The following is a 24,643-nucleotide window of genomic DNA, read 5'->3' as shown; positions in this document are numbered from 1 at the left end:
AACACAATGACTGACCGGAGGAACCTCTCTGTGAAATATGATAACACATAAAGTCAAAATTGCTGAAAATGGACTTATTTCTCTCATGCACTCACACATCAATAGGAATCCTCACGTTTTACAGTATTATTTCAATGTACAACATTAATTTTTTTAAACACAGTTTTCTTTAGCTCAAGGTCTTTTACTCACCATCTACATCAGTGATTCTTACATTTTTAATCATAACCCCCTCACCCCCTGCCCGTAGCAGTGGTGGTGGCAGTAGCAGCAAGTATTAATAATAGCAACAAATATTTACTGAGCATTTAGTATATACCAGAGACCTTGCTACCCACTTCCCACATATTAACTCATTTAATCTTCACAGCCACCCTATGAGGTCATTTTATTTTCCCATTTACAGAAGAAGTGGAGGCACAGAAATTAAGTAACTCACCCAAAATAACACAGCTAGTAAGCAGCAGAGCTAGGATCTAGAGGGAGACAAGCTGGCTCCAGAGTCCTCTCTTACCTACTACCTGAAAGGACCTTTCTGAGCACATGCTCCCAGCTTTTGTGTACTTATTAACTTAGAAATTATATACTATTCTATTGATACATTATGTACATTACATATCAAACGAAAATAATAGCTAAAAGCCAGGTACACCTGTAGTCCCAGCTACTCTGGAGGCTGAGGCAGGGGGACCACTTGAGCCTAGGAGTTCAAGGCCAGCCTATGCACCATAGTGATACCCTAGTCTCTAACAATAACCATAATAATAATAAAAAAGGATGCGATAAAAGAAATAACACACTAACGTATTCTTCCACATATATTATTGTCTTGCAAACCCCACTTTGAAGGCTACAGGCCTACAGAGCCCAAACTGCTTGGCCCGGCATTTGTGGTCTCTCACATGCTGACCTGCACCCACCCTGCCATTCACACATCCTCTCTCCTTGACACAACAGGCTGGTTTGCTCACTGCCTCCTGCAAACACTTTCTGATGCCCTCCTCCACGCCTGGGCTCATACCATGTCCCTTGCCTCCAAAACAGAAAGCTAGTTTCAAGGTTTATCCCAAGGCCCAATGTTCCCCTGAAGCCTTCTCTGATGTCTCCAGTCCATCCTGGTCTTGCCTCTCAGATGTGTGATCTCGGCCACATGCTTGGTGCACATAACATGTAGCCATGTGTTTCTGTGTAATTGTCTGCAGTGTCAATGGTTTATTTTCCAGGTAGCTCATAAGCTTCTTGAGAGCAGAGAATATGCTATAAATTTTCTTTGTATCCTCCACAGTACGTGACATAGTATGTACTTACCTTCTCAATAAATATTTGCTAAGCAAAAGAATAAACATTCTCCACATTTACTCTACATCTCTAAGGCCCAGGTCCAGAGGGTTAAGGTAAAGGTCATACCAGAAAGCAGAGGAAGTAATATGATGGATACTTTGCTCTTTGCTTAAGCTCATCAGAACCATGACAGACTGACCTTATTCACTGTGATTCCAGAAGAAAAGGGCTTCAGAGTCCCCAGCAGTCCTGGCATCTATAGTATGACCACCTCCCTTTAGGGAGCTCTTAAGTTTCTAAAGTAATGGCATCCTTCCTGGCCTTGTTTATCCACTACTGCCCACTCTGTTGGCACTTTCCTATGGGTAAAGATAGTCTCAAACATGCAGTTGGTATACCTGCTTACAGATGTCTGCAGCCAGCACAGTTTCAGAAGAAAAGATGTCTACTCTTTACCTTTATTAAAAAAATAAGAAAGTTTTCCCATGTCTTGTGATACAATTTGCTCAAATGTTTCCAATGACGACCATTCTGACATGTCAACTGCCCTCCTCTCCTATATATTCTTGATTCCCCTTAGCCTACTCTACTTGTTCTTTTGTCCGCAGCAACGATTACCTTCTAACAAACTATCTAATTTACCTATTACATTTACTATAATAAGTTCTGATATGTTTTATTGAATGTTTATTTCTTGAACATTTCTTACTGTCTCCCTGCTGCTGGAATATAAGTGCACTGAGAGCAGTAATCTTGGAGGGCAAGGATGTGTCTCTTCTGTTCTCTGATATAGTCCAAGCACCCAGAACAGTGCTTGGCACGTAGCTGGTGTTCAATTAGCAGTTGTCAAATGAATGAATAAATAGATGATATCAAGTCCCATTTTACCCACAACCCAAAGGCCCCAGAGAGAATCCTTCTCCCCTGACAATATTCCTTTTCCTCATCCAGAGAAGCAGTATACTACAGTGGTTAACTGCACAAGCTCAAAAGCTTCAAATGATCCTAGGTTTGAATCTCAGTTTTGCTTTTTACCATTTAATCTTGCATAATTTTAGTGAAATCACACAACCCCTCGTTTTCAGTTTTCTCACCAGTAGGATGGGATAACACCTATCCTCCAGAAGAGGCTCTGTAGGAACTCAGTGACTGGTACATCACACACACACACATACATCACACACACACACACACTCTCTCTCACTGAAAAAAAATATATATTTTTCCTCTTTGTGCTATTAATTCCCCTACTCTGATCCTGAACAGTTACAAACACCTGAGGACACATCAACTGGCAAATCTCTAAGTTCCACATGCCCCTGACTGATACTCTGAGTTCTGAGCACTTCAAAACAGCAGTACATTGCTTGGGGAACAACCACACAGTGCAGTACAGTCAATGCTCCAGAACCTGGCAGCTAAGAGCTGTCTCCAACACCCAGAAAAAGCTCCCTAAGTAACAGACACCAAATAAAAGCTTTTGGATGTTTATAAGGAAGGGATTAATTCATCTTCAAAAGTAGCATTTTAATTAAAAACGACTTTTTTGGGCTTATATCCAGAAAGGAATATATTGCCAAAAGGTAAGATTTAACAAGGTTTAGTCCTTTCTTTAGTGTTTTTTTAAGAGCCCAGTGCTTCCCAATCCTTTTCACATCAAGGCACACATAGAAAGTAATCTTTCTTTGGCATTCTGGGATAAAACCAACGATGCTGCTCCCAGCTGCAGGTGACTGCCTAGAGCTCCAGCCCTGCCAGGCCACACTCAAGACTCCCTGAGAGCTGACGGAATCAATAAATACCTTGGCACATCCATAGCCACGCCACTGGAGAAACTCTGCCTTAACCCTTCTTAGACTGGGGACCTTTCTAGCAACTTAGATTTTTCTCCTTTCACACTAACACAAGTCCTCAAAAAGAAAGAATAAATCTGGCCATCTGACAAGAGTGAGCATTTTCTTTAAATTATGACTCAATCAAGAAAAAAAAGCACACAGACCAGAAATCCATTTATAACTTACAACATCAGCATAGTTTCATGCCTTTGTTTTTGATTTTCCATTCTGAAATAATATTTTCGAGGCATAAAACAAACAACAATGGAGATGGCCAACATCTTAGGTCGCCAAATGGAATCTATCAAGAAATGTTCCATTTCTGGACAGCTGGACCGTTTTATTTGTTTCACAATTTTGTAGTTTTAAGAAATATAAATGACATTAAAATTCTTAAAGCACTAAGATATTGACTCATATGGTTACATTTTTAAAAGATGGAAATAATTCTTTTATATTTAATCACAAGTTTTGATGTAACAGTAATATTAATAGAAATATATATACGTATCTTTTCTATAAATGTTCATTTGCTTCCTTAATTTAAGAAACTCCAGTAGAGTTGACATTTAAGGTTACCTCTATCACTGATTTTCTACTTGCTTCCACTGCTCCTGTCTGTAGAATAGAGTGAAGGACGGTTGGTTCCATCCCTGCTTCTTGCATAGTGATTCTTTCATACAACTAGCTGGCCGAACTAGCCTACCTTTACTTCTTTCTTTGTTTTCTGGTTTTCTTCCCATAAAGGTAATGCTAAAGTCTACTCCAATTTCGGTCTTCATGTGTCCCATCCAGCCCAACACTACTGTTCCCATCACGTAAAGATTCTGGCTCTACAGCAAACACTGTAGAGTCTACTGGGGTGTTCCAGACTCAAGCAGAAATGGCCTCAGTTTCAGTCTCCTTTTATGGCTGATGCCCTGTCTGGCATTGTATCTTCTGTCTGCTCTTCATTCCTGTTACTCATATGATCCCTGGTCCCCAAGGGCTCACTTGGCTTCTAATCCACAGCTCTCTTTAAGTTTGCCTCAAAGGCAAACTCCTTGTGTTTTCACCAGTGCCTAGGACAGGGTAAGCAAGCTACAGGGTCTGCTGAATTAAATTCAGTCTTGACCACCTTCTCATGGTCCTATCAGTTCCTAGATCTAGGATCCATAACTCCTATGGTTACCCAAGTTTGAGAGGTTTTGTCAAACCCTTAAGGATGATAGAAGGTGGGGCAACTACGGACTTGGCTATAGCCTAGGTCCCAAGGGAGGATCTGTATTTCCAGATACAGATTTAGTAGCATTAAATGGAAGACCAAAGAGAAATGATGACAGAGAGAAGAGTGGAGAGGGGAGGGTACAATATACCTTTTACAAGTCGCAGCTTCCCTGGGTTTCACTGACTTCTTCTGTCTCAATAACAGGAATAGATTTACTTTGTTTCCACTGTATCATAACATACCAAATTAGATTTAAGGAGAGCAACTGAGTGATAAAGTATATCTTTAGATGGATCCTTGGTTTATTTTCCTTAGCCATAAAAAGTTGTTATTCACATCAGAGGCAGCACATTCTAAAGAAAATAGGAACACAGGCTTTAGAGTTTAATATGTTATCTCAGCCGGGCGCGGTGGCTCACGCCTGTAATCCCAACACTTTGGGAGGCCAAGGTGGGGGGGATCACTTGAGGTCAGGAGTTCAAGACCAGCCTGGCCAACATGGTGAAACCCAGTCTCTACTAAAAATACAAAAATTGGCCGAGCGTGGTGGCGGGCACCTATAATTCAAGCTACTCGGGAGGCTAAGGCAGAAGAATAGCTTAAACCCAGGAGACGGAGGTTGCAGTGAGCCAAGATGGCGCCACTGCATTCCAGCCTAGGTGACAGAGCGAGACTCCATCTTAAAAAAAAAAAAAAAGAGCTAAATTAAGAGCAACAGATCACCTTTTATTTGTACATAACAACAACAAAAGACCCAAAATAGACAAGAAATGAAAAAACTGAAATTCAAACTCTTATTTCAAATTGTATACATTTTCCTATGAATCATCCAAAATGTGAGTTAAGTACCCAAGTATCAGAATAAACCCTTCCTCATGATTGGTGGCCAAGCTCCTCCTCAATATAAGATTTTCTGAACTCCAATATGATTTCTTGAGAGTGATAAGTAACCTAGTAATAATGTTAAGTCCCCAACATGAAGAGTTTTGGCAACAAAAACAGAAGGTTAAATCTACTTAAAAGACAGAGCAGCCCTGCTAGTGATGTTCCCAAATGAGGTAATGTCCATGGCTCTTATCTAGCCTTTATTGAGATTTAATGTCATTTACCCCTGACTCTCATGAATCTGCTGCATAAACTCACCTTTTCTAATGTGTGTTACTTATAACCATCTCAACACAGCAATTATGAACCTCTGGTTTTTAAAACGATTAAGAAATGAATCCCACATGTTCTTTTTTGCATGTGCTATAATTTGAGTCTTTCTTCCATAGTCCCAGAAAATTCAGAGATCAGCATATTTCTTGTTTTCAAGGTATACTATAGAAATACTCTGAGATTTGATATATTTATGTAAACATTTTCAAAGCGGTCAAAATGTATAATTCAAGAAAATGTTCTGTGAAAGAATTTGTTTTCTGATTACGAAATGATTTCCTGCTTTTGAAAAAAATAACAACTTTATATTTACTTAGCTGGCTCTGGAGGTCCCATGGAGATGATCATTCCTTTCAATCCCTAACACCTCTTTCCCAGATGCAGGCTTTTTAATGATTTCAAAGGTAGCTTTATGTGGAGAGGAATCTATAAGCTGTAGAAAGGAAAAAGAAAAAGAGCCCTTCCCAACTCAACCCCTTATGCTTTCCCCATAAAGAACCACAGAATGGACAGAACTAGGATAACACAGGTGTGACACTCAAATGGACATGCCAGAAAGACTTTCCACATCCCTTTGACTTCTTTTACTCAACCAGGGTAAACCAACCTTGATAAAGGTAGGAATCTGTCTGACAAACATGAATATGATACCCAACACCCATATTTGCTGGCTTTTATTCAGCAAGCCCTTCATCTCACCAACACTTAGGAACAAGAGCAACAGCCACAACAACCCCAGAGTTCTAGGGTTTTAACCTTTCCACAGGATTTCACATTTTATCTAGCAGAAGAAGTAAACTTGAGACTATCAAAAGCAGCCCAGAGACAGAGCAAAAGACCATGTTTAGTTGCTGGGCAGACTGGTGAAACCCAGCCAGACCTGCCAGTAGCGCGTGTGGGAAACAAGGCTGGGAGGCTCATTTGCACAACTGGAGAGAGAGACCAAGAAGCAACTCCAACCAAACTACTTGGACAAAGTTCAGCCAAGAGTGGATCTTCAGTAAAGAAAATTTGATAGCTGATCCCTTGACAAGCTAGGCCTTCCTTCTAACTCAGATACAGTCCACATTTTGAAAAGGCTGTTCCATATTCCTCATCATTCCAGCCCTGCTCTTTTGAAGAAGCAGCAGAGTCTGACACAATCAAGAGATGTAAATTTTGAGGCAGAGCAAATGATCATTTTTGGGCCACAATGGTCCATCTTTAAGACCAAGACAATAACCCCTGTCCCTCTCCTCATCACAGGGATGTAGTGGGAACTCAAGGGAGATGAGTGCTCAAAAGTTTATATTAAAGAAACCACCTAAGACCCATAATGTATGTAACACAGACTAGATGATCTCAAACTGCAGTCTGGGGCTGTGCAATCTTTTCAAGAGGTCCACAAGACAAATTATTTTCAAGTGATGCCAAGAAAATAGTTTCCTCTTTTACTCTCATTCTCTCATGAGTGTACAGTGGAGTTTGCCAGAGGCTACAAGGTGTGTGGTGATATCATTATTTTGATGACTAATGCAATATGTGCTTGTAAGTCCTCGTGTTTTAATATTTTCTCAAGCTTACTGTTTTTTTTTTTTTTTTGAGACAGTCTCACTCTGCCGCAGGCAGGAGGGCAGTGGCATGATCTCAGCTTGCTGCAACCTCTGCCTCTGGGGTTCGAGCAATTCTAGTGCCTCAGCCTTCCAAGTTGAGTAGCTGGGACTACAGGCGTGCACCACCACACACAGTTAATTTATGTATTTTTAGTGGAGATGGGGTTTCGCCATGTTGGCCAGGCTGGTCTTGAACTCCTGGCCCCAAGTGATCTGTCCAGCTCAGCCTCCCAAAGTGCTGGGATTGTAGACATGAGCCCCCACACCAGCCTGTCTCAAGTTTACTTTCTAATTGAATATTGATAGACAAAACTCTCTGGGAGCCGCAACCCCTTTTAAGAGTGTAAAGAGGTCCTGAGACAAATTTGAAAACTGCCAACCTAGAACTTCAGTCCCACCCAAATCAGCAGTTCCCACTCGGGGGCTACCTTCTCACCCACTGGGAGACTTTATGTTGCTCTCTTTGCATGGGAGACTCTTTCCCTTTCTTTACTTGGCTAACTTCTTCAGTCTCTGCTTAGATGTCATTTCCTCTGGGACATTTTCCCTGATTTCCCAGACAAGTCTGGTGGCCCTGCTATGTGTTCAGCCAGCACTTAGCACACTACATTGTGACTGCCTATTTTCTGGTCCTTTTTTGTCCTTGGCTCCTTCAAGGCAAAAACTGACTTAGTTGCTATTGCAACTGTGACACAGTGGTATGTAGTAGGCATTCAGTAAATATTTGTTGAATACAGAAAACAACCAAGGAACGGCCAGGCACAGTGACTCATGTCCATAATCCCAGCACTTTGGGAGGCCGAGGTGGGTGGATCACTTGAGGTCAGGAGTTCGAGACCAGCTTGGCCAACATGGTGAAACCCCATCTCTACTAAAAATACAAAAATTAGTGACTGTGGGGACACGGGGGGGTGCAGGCTGCTTGTAATCCCAGCTTCTGGGGAGGCTGAGGCACGAGAATGGCTTGAACCTAGGAGGCAGAGTTTGCAGTGAGCCGAGACTGCACCACTGCACTCCTGCCTGGGCAACAGAGTAAGACCCTGTCTCAAAAAAAAAAAAAAAATAAAAGAAAAGAAAAAGAAAAAGGTAGTTCTATCTTGCATTCTTATTACCTAGGGGGAATTAGTTATGAAATAATTAGTTTTCATTATAGTATAGGTTTATTAAAATTAATGATAATAATAACAATAATGACTATCTATAGATCTTGTGGTGTACTAGGCACTATTCTAAGCATGTTGTATGTATTAATTCCCTTAGTGTTCACAAAGTCCCTATAAGGTATATGCTACTATTATCCTTATTTCAAAAATGAAGACATGGATGTATAAGTAATGAGGGGTAGATCTGAGATTCACACCCAGGCAGTCTGGCTCCAGAGTTTCACCTTTTTAATCACTCCACACACTGCCTGCCATGTCAGCAGTGTCGATCTCAGGCTTATAACATGTATTGAGATCTCAAGGCCATCTCTCAACTCTGTTCATAGACCAGGAACATGACCTGACATTTATTTTCCACCTCTAACCCCATGCCTGTATGAGCACTATAGCAGCCATTTGAACAGAAGACCTCACCAATACCACCCCCTCAAGTTAGGGTTGAAATAGGGCAGTTTCAGTAAAAAGTCTCTTTCTCATTTATTTTTTGTATGTTATTCTTTTCTAGAAGAAATGTTAGGTTAAAAACAACAAACTTGTACATTTATTCAAAGTAGTACGTTTTTTTGGTAGCACAGAGAAAACAGGAAAGGTTCAATACTTCCATGTACTAAGGTGCTGTGCCACAGGGCAAACTCTCCCTGATGTGTATAACTCTTCCTGTGCCTCTCAGGCTAACCTCTCTCAAGGAATGCTTTCAGTTTCACTCGGAATAGGTAGTAGCCCAGAATGTTTTGCAGGCATACTTGATGGCAAAGACAAAGTTTTATCTGGTTCAGAGAAGTGAGGCCAAGTGGGAGAAAGTATACTGTAGAAAACACAGGATGTATTGCAAAAGATAATCTGAGAGAATCACAATGTAACACTGTAGTGATATTTGGGATGAAAAAAGTATAACTAGGAGATACCTGATCTTTCGGAAGTAGAAAAAAAAGTTCTACAGATAAAGTTAAGAGGCTGTGTATCAAATCTTCACCAGCTAACAGTACATAAGAAACCAAGGTTCATCTTATGGTGTTCGAAAGAAGTCACACAAAGCAACTTTACTTACCTGGAGAAGTGTCCCATGAATGTGGTTTTGCCGGAAACACTGGTCAGTGCAGCTGGGGAGTGTGGCCAACAGAGTTCGAATGGTATTAGGAATGTGATCTATCATAACAAATGGGACCAAGGCACGAGCTGCCATTTCACGGGAGTGGTAGACAGGTGAGTGACCACACCTGGGGAGAAATAAAAACACAAGACCATTCAACAGTCATCTCCACATCTGTGTCTTTGTGTATACTTACATTCTATCTAGCATGGCCTGGAACATCCAGGGGTTAGGGGGAGACAGGAGCTGCTCCTTATCCCAAATGATGTTTTGTATCTGCATTAGTTCTACAGGTGACTTTGCTTTGGTTAAAAACATCGTTAGCATCTATAATTCTTTATCATGGAGATTAAATGTAGACAGGCTTGGGAATAAGACAATAAACAGGTAGTAGCAAAAAACAACTTACTTGTTAACTATTTATTGGGTATTTATGATAAGCAAAAGCACCATGATAAGTGCCATAAAAAAATAAGACAGTCACCATTGTCTTTGAAGAGCCCATACTTTGGCCAGAGGAAAAGTACATTTGAAAAAATGACCAAAAGTACGAGACAGTATAGGAAAAGTGAGAAGCAAGTGACCTTGACATTATGACTATAGAAAATCAGAAGAAGGATGGAACTCGGGAAAGCAAGCATGATTCAAGTAGGCCAAGAAAGATCTGAAGTCATTTCAACCAGGGGCAAAGTGGTATAAAGCAAGGCTAAAAATACTCAAGGTGTAGGTAGATGTGTTTGAATAACGCAGAGGTTTATGAATAACAGTAAAAGTTAAGGCTGAGAAGTGGGTCAGGCCATACTGGGGAGTGCCACGAGTAGCATAGTACATGGTCTGAACTTACTGTTAAGAGAACAAGAGATGGACCTTCAAATCACCAAATTCTTGCCTCTGGGCTGACTCATACCCAAAGAGCTGGAATAAAAGCCAGTTCTTAAATAGTGAAAGTCCTGGACAAGAGTTATTTTGAGATTCTAGAAAGGTCATTGTAAAGGCAGGTCATCTAAAGGCCTCTCAACTTCATAAACACTCAGAAACTGAAAGGCTATAACCATTTTGTTGAAACTGTGCACTTTAAAGCCTTCACAGATAGGAGATTGATTGATTGAGAGGAAAGTCCAATATGCTAAGTACCAGCTTAACTAAGTTCTTGACTAGAACGCTCAAGACTTCACGATTTTTCATCCAATTAAAAAAGTAACTCAACTTACAGAAATATCTTAGATTACAAGAATAGGGAAGGTCAGAAGATGGTAGACTCTGCAGGGGAAAAGAGATGGCCTCTTGACTTTTTTCAAAACTAATCTGTGTTCACGAAGGAATTACTTGGTAAGAATTAGGCCATTAGGGCTACATGGCCATGTTGGCTCAGTAAGTAGAGGGATAGGGCCCTACAATAGCAATGTTTCTAACACCCTAGAGATTATCACCAATGTTTATTCTAATATGCCAACAGAAATACAGATACAATTTCTGTACAAATAGAATAGGGTGAGCAGAATTTCATCATGGTGTTGGGGGAGGCAGGGGAAGAGGAGAAAGAAGTATGGGGTATTTAAAAAAAAAAGTGTCATTTTTCCCCCCAAGACAGTTAGGTCTGTTGGGTAGGTCCAGCAGCACATAGTTTCAGGGTGCAGAAGAGGTCACCTCACATTATCTGTGGGAAAACAGAGAGCTATGGTTACAGTAGGTAGCTGGACAGTTCCCACAACTCATCCATTTTCTCACTTATTCTTTTTAAGTGATTAAATGTTTAATCTGTAATTGGCAAATGCAGAAAAATGTTTGCTTTGGCCTATAGGAAATGGTGAGGGTGGGGGTCAGGGAGAAACTTCATTTGACCAAAAAACAAAAAAACAAAAAACAACTCTGAAAATGTTTTGAGATTTAATTAGCAAATGACTTCACTTAGTAAGGCAGTCATTTGTTGGAAGCTTCCCCTTCTGTCTGTCCCCCACCTCTCCAACACACACACTTTGTGTTACAGTGTGTTTTATGTTACCAAAAGGGCTCTTGTATATAAATGTTTCTTTTCAAATACAAATAACTCTGACATGGTTACAGATGTTTAGTTTCCAATTAGCAGTGACTGTACACTAAAGAATGCCCCTCCTTTTGCTCCTGACTTTTGTAAATGATGATTTCCCAAAGGATTCTGGCATCCATACAAGAGGAAGAACGGAAAGTGGGAAAAGTGCCAGTATTTTCTGCTTTTGGATACCTTGTGTTAGGGTGGTTTCCAAATGCACACAACCAGGTTAAAAAGCAAAACAAAACCTCTCCTCAAAGAAGTAATGCAATTACCAAAAAAGAAGCCAATTCTTGAAGTAATATTTAATTAAGTAACATTCATTATAAAGCAATGGTTAAATACTCCATTGCAAATTCTTTAGATGGAAAGATCAAATCATAAACAAATTTTTAAATATATATATATATATATAAACACTAAGAAAAAAATTTCTAGGTTACTGTTTTGTCACCTACTGGCGGCAGGGAGGGGGTCTGATGAGAACATTTAGAAACTAGTGGTTAGGAGAATAGAAAATTAGAACACTTGGATTTTCATTCTGCTTTGGACACTGAGTTCACTGACACTGACTTGTCCAAGTCACAGTAACCTCTCTGAGTCTCAGTACAGTTGAGAATGGTGGCAATGCTTTCTACCTAGTGGTCTGATGTGATGTCTAAGAGAACACTCCAAGAAGGAAGGGCTTCAGATATTCCAAGTTTTTACAGTGCACTGTGCCAGTGTCTAGTAATAGCATCAGTATACTCCAGAATTGCAGGCCTGTGAGTAGCCCCAATAAGATAATTAAGACCATGTGGTGAATTCTGTGCTGTTTTAAAAAGGTAAGACAACATGTTGATAATATGAAGGCAAAGAGGGTCTTTTTTTGGCCACCATTAAAAGTGATGAGGAAGAGTCTCAAGCCCTTCTGAAATAAATGGGATAGCCTTTGTCTCTCTAAGTCTCAGTTTCTTCCATAAAATAAAACAAATACACTTAAGGTCTCGAAGGTCATTTCTACTTTTAACATTCCTTGAAAATCAGTTCCTCTAATAGCCCTAAGCTGTGTTCTAGGCCTGAATACTAGGTCCTCCACAGAATCTGCAAGGTACACAGACACCAGTGTCTTAAAACCTCTAGCCCTTTCACTTCAATAAACCCTTCCCATGTTCATTTTAATTACTTATTTATTGACTGCCTAACATGTCCTCGACACTGTGTGACATGAGACATGACACTTTTTTTTTTTGAGACAGAGTCTCGCTCTGTCACCCAGGCTGGAGTGCAGTGGTGTGATCTCGGCTCACTGCAAGCTCCACCTCCCAGGTTCACGCCATTCTCCTGCCTCAGCCTCCCGAGTAGCTGGGATTACAGGCGCCCGCCACCACACCTGGCTAATTTTTTTTTATTTGTAGTAGAGACGGCCTTTCACCGTGTTAGCCAGGATGGTCTCGATCTCCTGATCTTGTGATCTGCTCGCCTCAGCCTCCCAAAGTGTTGGGATTACAGGCGTGAGCCACCATGCCCGGCCGAGACATGATACATTTTTAATAGGAATACTTGCATCCCATAATTGTACAGCACTTGACAGTTGATAAAACATCTGCACACCTGTGATCTCTTTACTATGCAACATCCCTGTAGACAAAAGGGCATTATAAACCTAAATTAACAGATGAAAAATAAAATGAAGCTCAGAAGGATTCAGTGAAAACTCTGAGGGCTAAATGTAAGCAATGCTCAGGGCAGACTGTGATCCAGAGCTCTCTGGCTACCCAACCTGTAGCTCACACCTGGAAATCAAGGGAGCATAAAAATGTCTCCTAGCTAACAACAACACAAACTGTAATTTACACATATGTGGAAAATTTCTAAATGAGTGGTTGTTTTTTTTAAAAAAAAAAAACATTTTAAGGATCATGAAAATATTTCAGAAACTAATGTAAACTATGGACTCTCTCACAAGAGGAATATATTTATGAACATATACACACAATTTCCCATACAGTTTCACTCTTGACACACATCCAAAACCCTTGTTGGGGGAGTTTCCCAGACCCAGGTGGAGAACCTCCTGCTGCTCCTTTGCATACATCAATGACCACACGATGTGGCTGTCAGGTTTGTGCTCTGCTGCATGTGACACAGCAGTGGAGAAGAACACTGCTCACAGGGAACCACCAGTTTATAGGCGATATACAGCCTGCTCATCACCAATCAGTGGTACCCATGCAGACATTCACAGCTGAAGAGTGGCACAGAAAAGTGAAGTGGGAGGCAGAGCTGAGACAACTTTCTGGAACAGATGAAGGACCTGCAAATGAGGGCGAAATACACACTTGGACTTAACACTTGAGGAACCAAGAAGAGTTCAGAATGCACTATTCTCAGCAAAAAAAGGACCATTCTGCTGAGATCATGCTGACTTCACCACCCTTAACAGAGTGGGGGCTAAGCTTTTTCTAAGTGTTTTCCTCTCTTATCTACCCTCACAATCTGTTCTTTTTTTCTGAAAGGTTTCAAAGGTAAGTGGCTATACATCACCAAAACTGTCTCTGCCCACACACATCTGTAGGGACATCTACTGAGTACCTAGCACAGCACACGCTTGGTCAGGTACCAGAGAATCGGAGAGAAAACCACTGCCTAGGCCGCAAGGAACCTACAGTCTAGTGTGGAAGACAGAAGAACCAGCCAATGATTCTCAGGCCATGAGAAGTAAACACAAGCTGCTGCTGCTGTGTAAGCGTGACACCTGTGTGTGGGAGTACTATCTAGGTGATCATGCCCAGCTCTGCCTAAGTGGGGAGAGGCGGGGAGAGGCAGAGAACGCTTGGGTTTGGCAAGAAAGAAGTCCTTTCCCAGGCCTGTGCCTTTCCCTGTGTGAACCCAAACTGCCCCTCAGGGCACCCAGACAAAAGGAAGGGAACTGAGATTAAGTCACTAGTATGTGCCAGGACTGGCTATGTGCTTTTGATACACTATTTTAATTATTTCATTAATCTTCATTCCAAGGTCAGTGTCATTATCCCTATTTTAAGATGAACAGAGTGAGGTTTCCCAGCACACTTTGGGTCATAAAACTAGCATAAAGCCTGTATTTTAATTAGGGTCTGTCTACCTACAAAATTCGGTCTAAGACTTTACAACGCAGTTGCCTCAAAATCCCCAGAGCCTTGGAAAAGCGAAGGTTTCCAAACATTCAACCTAATCACACTGAGGTATGAACAACTTAGAGAACCAACCAGTCTCTCGTTTGTAGACCATGAAGCAGAACAACGAAGATGATGCTGATAATAGCTAACATTTCCTGAGCACTTATTAAAGACCAGGCTCTATATGTGGTACCTCATTTAAATCTGACAAGCCAGAGTGGCTGAGAGAAACTTTGTAGGCAATGTGGGGGAGGTATTTTTGAACTGAGGGAACTTTAAGGCTTAGTAGCATTGGGCGAGTCCCTGTATGTCACAGGAACCAGAGGCTTCAAAGTCTCCAAATGGCTTCAGGATCCAGCCAATATCCCCTTCCATCCTACCTCATTAACAAAATTAACATTCCTCCAGTTCCTCCCCATTTCCTGGCCCTCCTCCAGCCCTGATTCTTATGTTTCAGGTGAGGCTATACCAACTACAAAACAGAGGCCCCAAACTTCTGTCAATGATGAAAAGGACCATCCACTTGCTCTAGATGCCCCTACTTAACCAAGCGGTTAGCATCTTCGGAGCTGGGATGAGTTCAAAAAAGCTATGTCTGACCCTGACCCCACCCCCTCAACACACCCCCTAAAACCTCTCACTAAAGTTATTCAAGAATGCCAGCCATGCCATTATGGTCTGTTTGTCCTACAGCACAGCTGTCAGCTCTTGGGAAATGGTCATCTACTGACAACGCAAAGTTCAGACAACCCTATTTAACAGGCCATCTCTAAAGGCTGGGTGAGACACAGCAGGCTGAAGCTCTGGATTATACTACCTTCAAAAAATCTTTTTTCTATATATGTTTTGGCAAGCCAACTAGTGCCTTTGCACATTCCCGTTCCTTCTCACTAGAGTAATGTCCTTTTACTCTTGTACTTTTACTCCTGCATTCTTGTAATGAAGAGGGGAACTCCTCTTCATCTTCTGAACTATGCTAAGGTATTACATTTTTGTTTAGAGACAGGGTCTCGCTCTGTTACTCAGGCTGGAGTTCAGTGGCGAGATCATAGCTCACTGCAGCCTTGAATTCCTGGGCTCCAGTGACCTCCCACCTCAGCCTCCTGAGTGGCTGGGATTACAGTCGTGAGCCACCAGGCCTAGCTAATTTTCTTTTTCTTTTCTTTCTTTTTTTTTTTTTTTTTAAAGTAGAGACAGGGTCTCATATACCTGGCCTCAAGTGCTCCTCCCACTCTGGCATCCCAGAGTGCTGGGATTATAAGCATGAGCCACCATGCCTAGCCTCTGCTAAGGTACTACCTTTTTTGTGAAACTTTACTGTACCTCCTGTGATCAGAATCAATCACTTCCTTCCCTCTACCTACTGCAATTGCATATTTAGCTCTGCCATAGCAGCCAATGCATCTCACTTACCTTCCCCACAGTAGCTCTCAGGCATCATCATGTCTGCTAGACTGAAATGACATGGAGAACAGAAACAGGGTCTTCATAGTTCTTTACCACACAGCACATAGGACAGGGACTTAAGAACATGCTCTGGAATCCAGCAGACCTAAGTTTACATCTGAGTTCTGACACTTACTAGTGTGTGACTTTAGATAAGTCAGTAAACCTAGGTTTGTACCTTCTATAAATGGGGAAAAGGAAGAGTGCTCATTTCATAGGGCTGTTGTGAAGTTTAAATGAAATAATGGCATGAAAATAAAATGCCTAGAAGACAGGCAGGTGGAATAATTTGAAAATAAAGCCTTTATACACATTTACAAATTGTTTTTCTCTAGTGTTCTTTGTCTCAACAACTGGCTGAGGAAACACAGCCTGGCCTGTACCAAACAGGCCTACCCTCACAAAGGCCTACCCTCCTCCTTCCCCTCTAAATGAGCTGGAAAGGAGAGGAGGCTTGAGCTTCTCTGGGGCCTATTCACTTGTTTATGTGAAGCCCATTGGCTTTATTCTCCAGGTCCAGGGCCCAAGTCTATTTTCTGTCAACTATACTGCTATTCTACCAAGATTTCTTTTTCCTTTTTATTCTGTGTGGTTCGTAGTTTCAAATCTTGCCTTCAGGAAAACATATATGTGTGGGTATGTGTGCATGCATAAAAGAGAGAAACCACACACACACACACACACACACAGAGTTTGTATCCAGTGGGTTGGAAAAAGCAGATATTTCTGCATGTCCTGTAACTATTGAATATGTTTTTGTTATAAATGTGGCATTCCTGAAGCCCTTTTCCACATTCTCAGGTGAGTTCAGTGATGGCCAAGGTTGCCAGATTCTCTACTTGTTCTTCCTATACCAATATTCCATTCATCAAAGGATCTACCACCACCACCCAAACTAGTTGCTCCTTTTCCTGCAATTCAAACCACTAGCACATAAAAACTGCATTGACTGTAATTTTGCCCTCTGCATAGCTCAGGGATTTCTTTATTCAAATATATTTCTTGGAAGAGTAATGAGTTCGGGGCTTTTAAAGTTTCATTTTTAAAAATCTTTGGTTTGGGTAGTAAGGAGAAAATAAGAGCTATAGACAGTAGCTAAGCTAAAAACTGCACATTTCCAGACACACAAAGTAACTTCACGTAGAATGTTTAAATACGTTATCTATCGGGCAGCTCAAAGGTCTTTGCAAATTAATTCTAAGCAACACATTAAACCCTTAAAAAAAATTATGAAGAAAGGCCAACAATAAGCCACAACAGAACATCTGAAACCTGTAGTGTGTGACCACTTGAGACAAGCCCAACCACAAAGTCTAAGCCTCAGAAAAGCATGCTTTTGAGGTCAACTTCACACTGCCTCCCAGTGGCCCAGGCTGACAGGCCACAGGCTATTAATTCCAGGCTGTGAAATGTCAGCTGCTGGGAGCTAGAAATCAGCCTCCATCATCTGGACATCCCTTCACTTGCCCCGCAAGAAATAGGCACGGCACTCAGCAACCTGATGTGGCAGAAACACAGTCCCAGGTGCACTGGCTATGGCTACTTATTCATACCATCCCTTTCAGTGCTAGGAAATAAGGCAAGGAAATTTTCCAACAGGGAGGGGTGAAGGTATACAATGCGGTTGTTACTCTAAAAGCTCTCTAAACAATATGCTTTAATTGTTCAGAATTAGAAATATTCTTAAATAAATGAAAAGATGCACGATTTCTGAATGCTAATTTCTGGTTACTTGCTGATCAAAATGTAGAGATGAAGCATGAAAATTACATTTCATCTGAAATTTCATTTAAATTTCATCATTTTTTGAGAAAACAACAAATACAATTTGAAACTAAATTTTTCAGATTCCAACCAAATGTTTTAGACAGCTGGGAAGAAGATTCTCCTCAGGGGCACTGAAATGTGCTATACCTTAGCAATAATTCTTTCCTGACTCTGGGAAAAACATGGAAAAGACTTTATAGCAAAGTACATACAAAGACATTGGGAGCCCTAGAAAATAAAGGGAATCATCTTTCCTAAGCAAGTAAAAATAACCGCTAGACTTAGTTTGAAATTTTGGCATAATCTTCCCTCCCAGCCTATCTGAGGGGTTTCTCTCTGACCCTGTACCAATGAGCCACACTCTGGTCTACTGTTCTCCTCATGCAACAGCTGGAAAAGCATTCCGGATCTACCCTCGGGGTTCTTGGGCTGGGATGAGCTGCGTGTAAGGCAGGAGCTGGGCTGCAGCATATGCAGACTGAATGAAAGGGCTGCACATTCCTCCCAATCCAAAACCCTTCACAGTGTTTCCGCTTGGGCTACACAAACAACCAAGAAATGAGCACATTCAGGCAGCCACTGACTCTTTAAAGGGGGCTGAACATAATAACACTTGGCCCCTCAGCATGTCTCCTTTCCTTGCAGACAGTGGATGGGTCTGAGAAATCAGTAACTGGCTTTCCTTTGGTGTTGACTGCTCAAAGGCCAAGTTCTCAAAGTGATTTAATACAGTTGAAACTCACACCATTATCCTTTAGAGCAAGAGATTCCATATTTACAGTGATTGATTTTTCAGTTCACAAACACTGGAATGGGTAGTCATTTTAAGACACTACACAAAGGAATAGAGAGATTTACCATCTTATTTTTTAAACCCTATTATATATAACCCTACTATATATAGATAGAAGGTTTAGAAAGGAATGCTTTTATTGCCATTAAAAAACTTTTTTTTAGCTTTCAAATTTTCTAGAACCTATGATAGCTCTTTATTGTCACATTAAATACAAATTCTTATTCTGGTATTCAAAGTACTCTAATTCTAGTCCAAGGCTGACTGGACAAATCATAGGTGCTGAGTAAATTTTTCTTTGACCAATTTAACTTTTCAGGTGATTATCTCTGAAATGGTATTAAAATCTTAGACAATCTAAACATCCTGTGAGTCAAGGGAATGCTCAACATACACCTGTTACATTTATAAAAGATCCTGATATCCACGCTAAAAAGAAGAAAGGAAAAAAGGAAGTGAAGGTAGGAATATTTACTGAGTGCCTGCTAGATGCCAGGCAATGTGCTAGGTACTTTAAAATATTTTCTCTCATTTTTAGTACTCAGATAAACCCTTTAAAATAAAGTACATAATATTATATAAATATATGTGGGTTTTCACTCTAGATAGTCTAGTGGGAACATAAAAAGAATGATGAATTCCCAAATAAAATGTAACCACAACCAAATAAAATATCTTGTGCCAATTTTTTTGTTGTGATAATGAATGAGGTAACCTTTATAGACAATTTATCCCACTAATTTCAATGGCTAGAATGCGTATTTGCAGGTCTCATACATAAGGAATTGGTAGTCTAAATACATTTCCTACTGCTCTAACTAGTGCTAAACAAAACAAAGTCTAAAGCTTTATTCAATATTATCTTTAAGGAAGGCAAATTAGTCACCAGGACTTTGAAGCAAGTCATCCACCAAGTTGCAGCCGTCAACCAACAGTTTATGAAGAACCCCACATCAGACTGCGACAGGTTCCACAAATGCTGTGGTAGTGTCCCCTGGTATCCTCTCTCAGTACTGATCACCTCAGGTCAAATCACTTACAGTCATTCAAAGTATAGTATTGATTTTGTGCTTGCCTGGGCAGCACATATACTAAAATTGGAACGATACTGAGAAGATTAGGTGGGCCCCTGAGCAAAGTCTAGTATTTATTTAAAGACAAGTTTGAATTGCCCAAGAATAAAAATCTTCAACATTACTAATGACAAGAAAAGACACATACATGTCAGCACATTGGCAGAATCTTCTTGAGCGTAGAAGAAATACACAGTCATCAGCTTTAAGTGACTTTTTTGGTGAAGTGAAACCTACTGTGAAGCAGAAGCACTTACACGGTTTCCTTCGTGTCTCTTATGCAAGGCTACTTTTAAGACATCCTAAAATTAAAATATGAGTATCTAACAATGTGGCCACAGCAAGTTACATAATGTCCTTTCACATCCTCATCTATAAAAGCTTATTAGAATAAATGATCTCCAAAGTCCCCTTCAAAAACAAAATTCAATCATGGACATTTAAACATTCCAGGCAGATAGCTATCTTTTTTATTTTAAATATCATTATGACCTCTATTGTTCCATTGCTTAATCTCATAATATTGATGCTAAGAATAAAAGTTTTATGTCTAACACTAACCATACTCAATCTTTCTATAGTTGGAGCCAATTTTCTCTAGTTTGAGCCTCTATGGAGTTGGAGAACAAATGACCAGTGTTTTCTACACAGAGGAAAACCCTTCATTAACTCTACTGGAATCCCGTCATGAAAGCACCCTTTACTCTTCTGAGGGCTACAACCACTCCAACTCCTTTCATCATGTAGAACCTCTTCTCTAGAATCTCTTTAATTATTTTGCATCTACAGAGGGTTAAATGAATCTTCCCAATGCCATCAGCTAAAACAATGATTGGTGCTACTGCTGTATGAGAGAAATTTGAGTATTTCTTTTAATTTGATTGCTTTGCAGAGACTGCAATTTGTTTTTGCTGAAGCTAATTAATGCCCCTGAATGACCCTCCTCATGTTTCACAGAAACACTTCAAGCTAAAACCAGAAAGAATGAATTTTTAAAAATAATAAAGTACAAGGAAAGTTTTGAAAAATTCCAAAAACTTGCTTTTTTTTTGGCCTGAAAAAATGACACAAAAGAGCAACAGATACCGATATATTAGCAACAGACTCATTCAAGGTATCTTTTCTCAAATGAAAATTGCAATTAGGTAAGTTGAGTCATATTTCAGCATGTCTACAGTAGCCCAAATAGACTACTGCCAGTCAGTTTTTAAATACTCGCTGAGAAAGTCTGACATCCTCCTTTGGTTATCCCAGTACCCATGTTTACACTGCCAGTCAAAAAAATACTTTCTTATATAGTATAATTATACTTTTTCTTGCTGTAATTTAATTGTTTTTCTGGTTCTACATGGCAGGGAAAGAAATAAATCTATGTCTAAAAGACTTGTATCCAAAATATATTCAGAATAATAAGAAAACAAAAGCAGGCATGATGGCTCACACTTGTAATCCCAGCACTTTGGGAGACTGAGGCAGCAGGATTGCTTGGGGCCAGGAGTTCAAGACCAGCCTGGGCAAAATGAGACCCTGTCTCTACAAAAAATAAAAAAAATAGCCAGACATGGTGGCATGTGCTTGTAGTCCTAGCTACTCAGGAGGCTGAGGTAGGAGGACTGCTTGAGCCTAGGAGGTTGAGGCTACAGTGAGTTGTGACTGTGCCACTGCACTCCAGCTAGGGTGTCAGATCAAGATCTCATCTCTTAAAAAAAAAAAAAAAAAGAGAGAGAGAGAGAGAAGAAAAGTAAGCAAACAACCTAACAGAAAAACTTGGTCAAAGCTTCAAACAGACACTTCAGCAAATTAGATACATGAATGCCAAATACATGTAAAGATGCCCAACATCCTTAGACATTAGTAAAGTTTAAATTAAAACCCCAGTGAAATACTACTATATACTCACTAGAAAGGCTAAAGTTAAAAAGACTCAGCATACCAAGTGTTGGCTAGGATATGGAACAATTAGAATTCTCATACTCTACTAGTGGGAATGTATAATCACTCTGGAAGACAATTTGGCAGTTTCTTAACAAGTTAAATATACACTCACCACTCAGCTCACCTGTTCAAGTCCTGTGTATTTACACTAGAGAAATGAAAGCCTAAGTCCAAAAAGAGACTCCTGCATGATTGTTCCTAGCAAGTTATTTGTTACTAGTTGATGGATACAACACAAATGTTGTTCAACAGCTGAGTACACAAACAAATTGCAGTATATCCATACAACCAAATACCGTTTGGCAATAAAAAGAAACAAGCTACGGATACACCTAACAACATGGCTGAATCTCAAAATAATTATACTGAGTGAAAAAGCCAGACGAAACAGAATGCATCCTGTATGAGTCTGTCTACTTAAAATGCTAGGAAATGCAAATTAATCTCTAGCGACAGAACATAAAACAATCATTGCCAGGGAGGTGGGGGAGGGGAGGTTGGGTAAGGACTACAAAGGGTGATGGCTATGTTCCTTACCATGACAGTGATATGGGTATATAAAAATATCAAATTGTATACTTTAAACATGTGCAGTTTATTTTACATCAATTGTACCCCAATAAAGTTTTTAAAAGAATAATCTTTCATATACATTAGAAAAGTTGTTATACATTCTGTCTTGCTTTCTTAGCCTCCAGCTCCATCTCCAAAACATCTCAAGTCTTCTCTTCCTCAGATTAAACAAGCCCAGCTATTTCCTTTAAACTTTTACAACCAGAATTAATGTTTCCTTGTGCTCTTTTAAAAAATCAAATCAATAAACACTTAAATCCTAACAATCACACAAGAATTAAAAAACAAAAAATTTTTTTTGGACAATGTTCTGAATCTTTCACATGTTCTAGACAGGCTCAGAGAAGTTAACTGACTTGCCCAGGCTCACAAAGGGAATGAATGTATGAGCTAGGATTCAAAGTCAAGTCTGTCTCACCGTACAGCCTGCGCTAGTTGCAAAAATGAGTGTTCCCCATCTCTGATATTTTTACCACCATAGAAGTGAACAACAATAGCACATATTAAAAGAAATTCAATTTTATTCATTTTAAGGACACTTGACAGCTCCAATTATTCAACCAAGTGATGCCAAATTTGTTGGGCCAGCTTTAATAAACTCACCTGCTGTATTCAGCGGTATGATTTTGTAGTGGTTATTAAGGTAAAAGATTCCCCTCCCCCCAACTTGATTAGATTAAACCTGCTTTCTAATATTTTGAACAGCCTTTTAATTTGCTTATTCCATCGTGAAAAGGTAATTTTCAACTCATACCAGTTTTAGTCACCCTAAATTCTGACAAACAGAAGCCAAATCAGTGGATTTTTCAATATATTCCAAATGAATGCACAATGAAGACTGCTGTGCAGTTAGAAGATGAAACAAAACTGATTACATACACCTATACCCTGCCACTAATTAAAAATATACTAGTGTTACAAGTATACAATTTCAATGGTGGTGGTATCTTTGTTCAGAAGCATGGTACATTACTATATAGCTGAAGCCCTCTAGCATTTAATTAGGTTACTAATTATGAGAAGAATCACATTACCTTCAAGTCTTTCCCTGGATTGTGACCAAGACTTAGTATATTAATTTCATGGTGATTGTGTTTTAAGATGGGAAACACATCAGTAAAGAATACTGGTCACATCTTTCAAAGTGTCCAGGTGATGAGATTTTAGCTGTGGCAGAGTTTGAGACATTAATTTGAAGAAAATACTGCTAATTCCCACTGCCAATTTTGATGATCAGATGATATTTTATGTTAGATTTTAAACATGAGTAGCATTCAAAGTCTTCACAGGGGATACACACATGAATATAAAAAGAAGAAAATTAAGTGACATTCTTTATTTCCGTTTGAGTTCAATCTAACAAATTTAGCCTCAATTCAGTATCATTTTACTCCCTGGCTTTCTTCCTTGCCTATCAAAATAATACTACTAATAATAAAGTCGGTACAAAATGTATGAGTCACTCTTCAGTCATGCCAAGTGCATAATCTTCAACCCAAGATTAAAAATAAAGTGCTATGTGTGAAATTCAATACTGTTTAACTTTTGGGTGCTAAAATCTAATAAATATAATATTTCAAAAGAAGTTAAACAATCTGGATCACTTCTGCTCATTTTCATGATTTCATCAGCAGATTTCTATGGCTTTGACTACATTTGCTAGTGTTCAGATCCTGGGTAAACTGGTGGAATTTGGCATCACTTAGTTTATAATCTGTATCACCAGTTCACACAAGTCACAGAAAAGTTCTCCACTCCCCTATATACTTCAAAGCATTTCATTTATTATTCAAATGGTTCTTCTGACAAAACCATTAGTCAAGAAGAAAGTAAAGAAATCTTATTTTTTAAAAGACACACCTTCCACACCAGACTGCTTTAACTAACTATGCTATTCTTGGCAAAGTCTTTATTTCCTAAAGAATACATTTAATTTCAACTTTTCTTACCTCTGAGAAGGTCAGGGCTTGTTTTTACTCGTTTTCACTCAAAGTGAGCTTTTATATACTTTAAGTTTACCTTAACTTCTTCCTAAATCCCTATATTTTCTAGCCTTTTCTAAAGAAAACACTAAATTTAAATATGTGGAAGTTATTGAAGTCATAATGAATGTCTCATAACTACCTTCAAATGATGATAGGCATGAGTGCATGAGTTCAATACACACTTACAGGGAAAAAAGAGACATCTTTTGGTCAGAGTTCTGAGTTAAGGGCATTTGGGGTTAACGATAAAAAAAGCTTCATGATTTGAAATAGGGTTATTTTCTTTATTTCCCTCTCTCCCCTCTTCTATCCTTTCTATCCTAAAAATTCATACTGTAGCTATGTCATAGGGCTATTTTCTTTATTTTCCCTTTCCTCCCTCCCTTCCTTCTATCCTAAAATTCATACTGTAGCTATGTTACCAGGTAACATGTTTGCAGGGTCTGAGAAGTTTCTTGGTTTGATGAGAAAAACACAACAGTCTAGTCCTAAAACCCCTCCACCACCCACGCCCCATCACCAGTGAGGCTGAGAGGGCTGGCTGAATCGTAAGTCAGCAGTCTTATTAGCAAAGATGGG

General features: G+C 39.8%; 1 protein-coding gene and 1 non-coding gene across 3 annotated transcripts in view; one reads left to right on the top strand and one right to left on the bottom strand.

Moving 5' to 3' along the window:
• THADA (THADA armadillo repeat containing) overlaps positions 1-24,643 on the bottom strand; it is a 358,452-nt gene that overhangs the window by 150,399 nt on the left and 183,410 nt on the right. For both annotated transcript variants that reach the window (XM_030800262.1, XM_030800261.1), the window contains one exon: positions 9,285-9,453. In XM_030800262.1, coding sequence (XP_030656122.1) covers positions 9,285-9,453 — 169 coding nt within the window. The remainder of the gene's footprint in view (positions 1-9,284; positions 9,454-24,643) is intronic.
• Positions 19,566-19,672, top strand: LOC115831601. Its single transcript, XR_004027126.1, has one exon. It is a non-coding gene; the product is annotated as a U6 spliceosomal RNA (small nuclear RNA).

This window comes from Nomascus leucogenys, chromosome 19 (genome assembly GCF_006542625.1).
Source record: "Nomascus leucogenys isolate Asia chromosome 19, Asia_NLE_v1, whole genome shotgun sequence".
Lineage (NCBI taxonomy): Eukaryota > Metazoa > Chordata > Mammalia > Primates > Hylobatidae > Nomascus > Nomascus leucogenys.
Note: the sequence above shows the minus strand (reverse complement) of the source record. Positions and strands in the feature narration are given on the sequence as shown.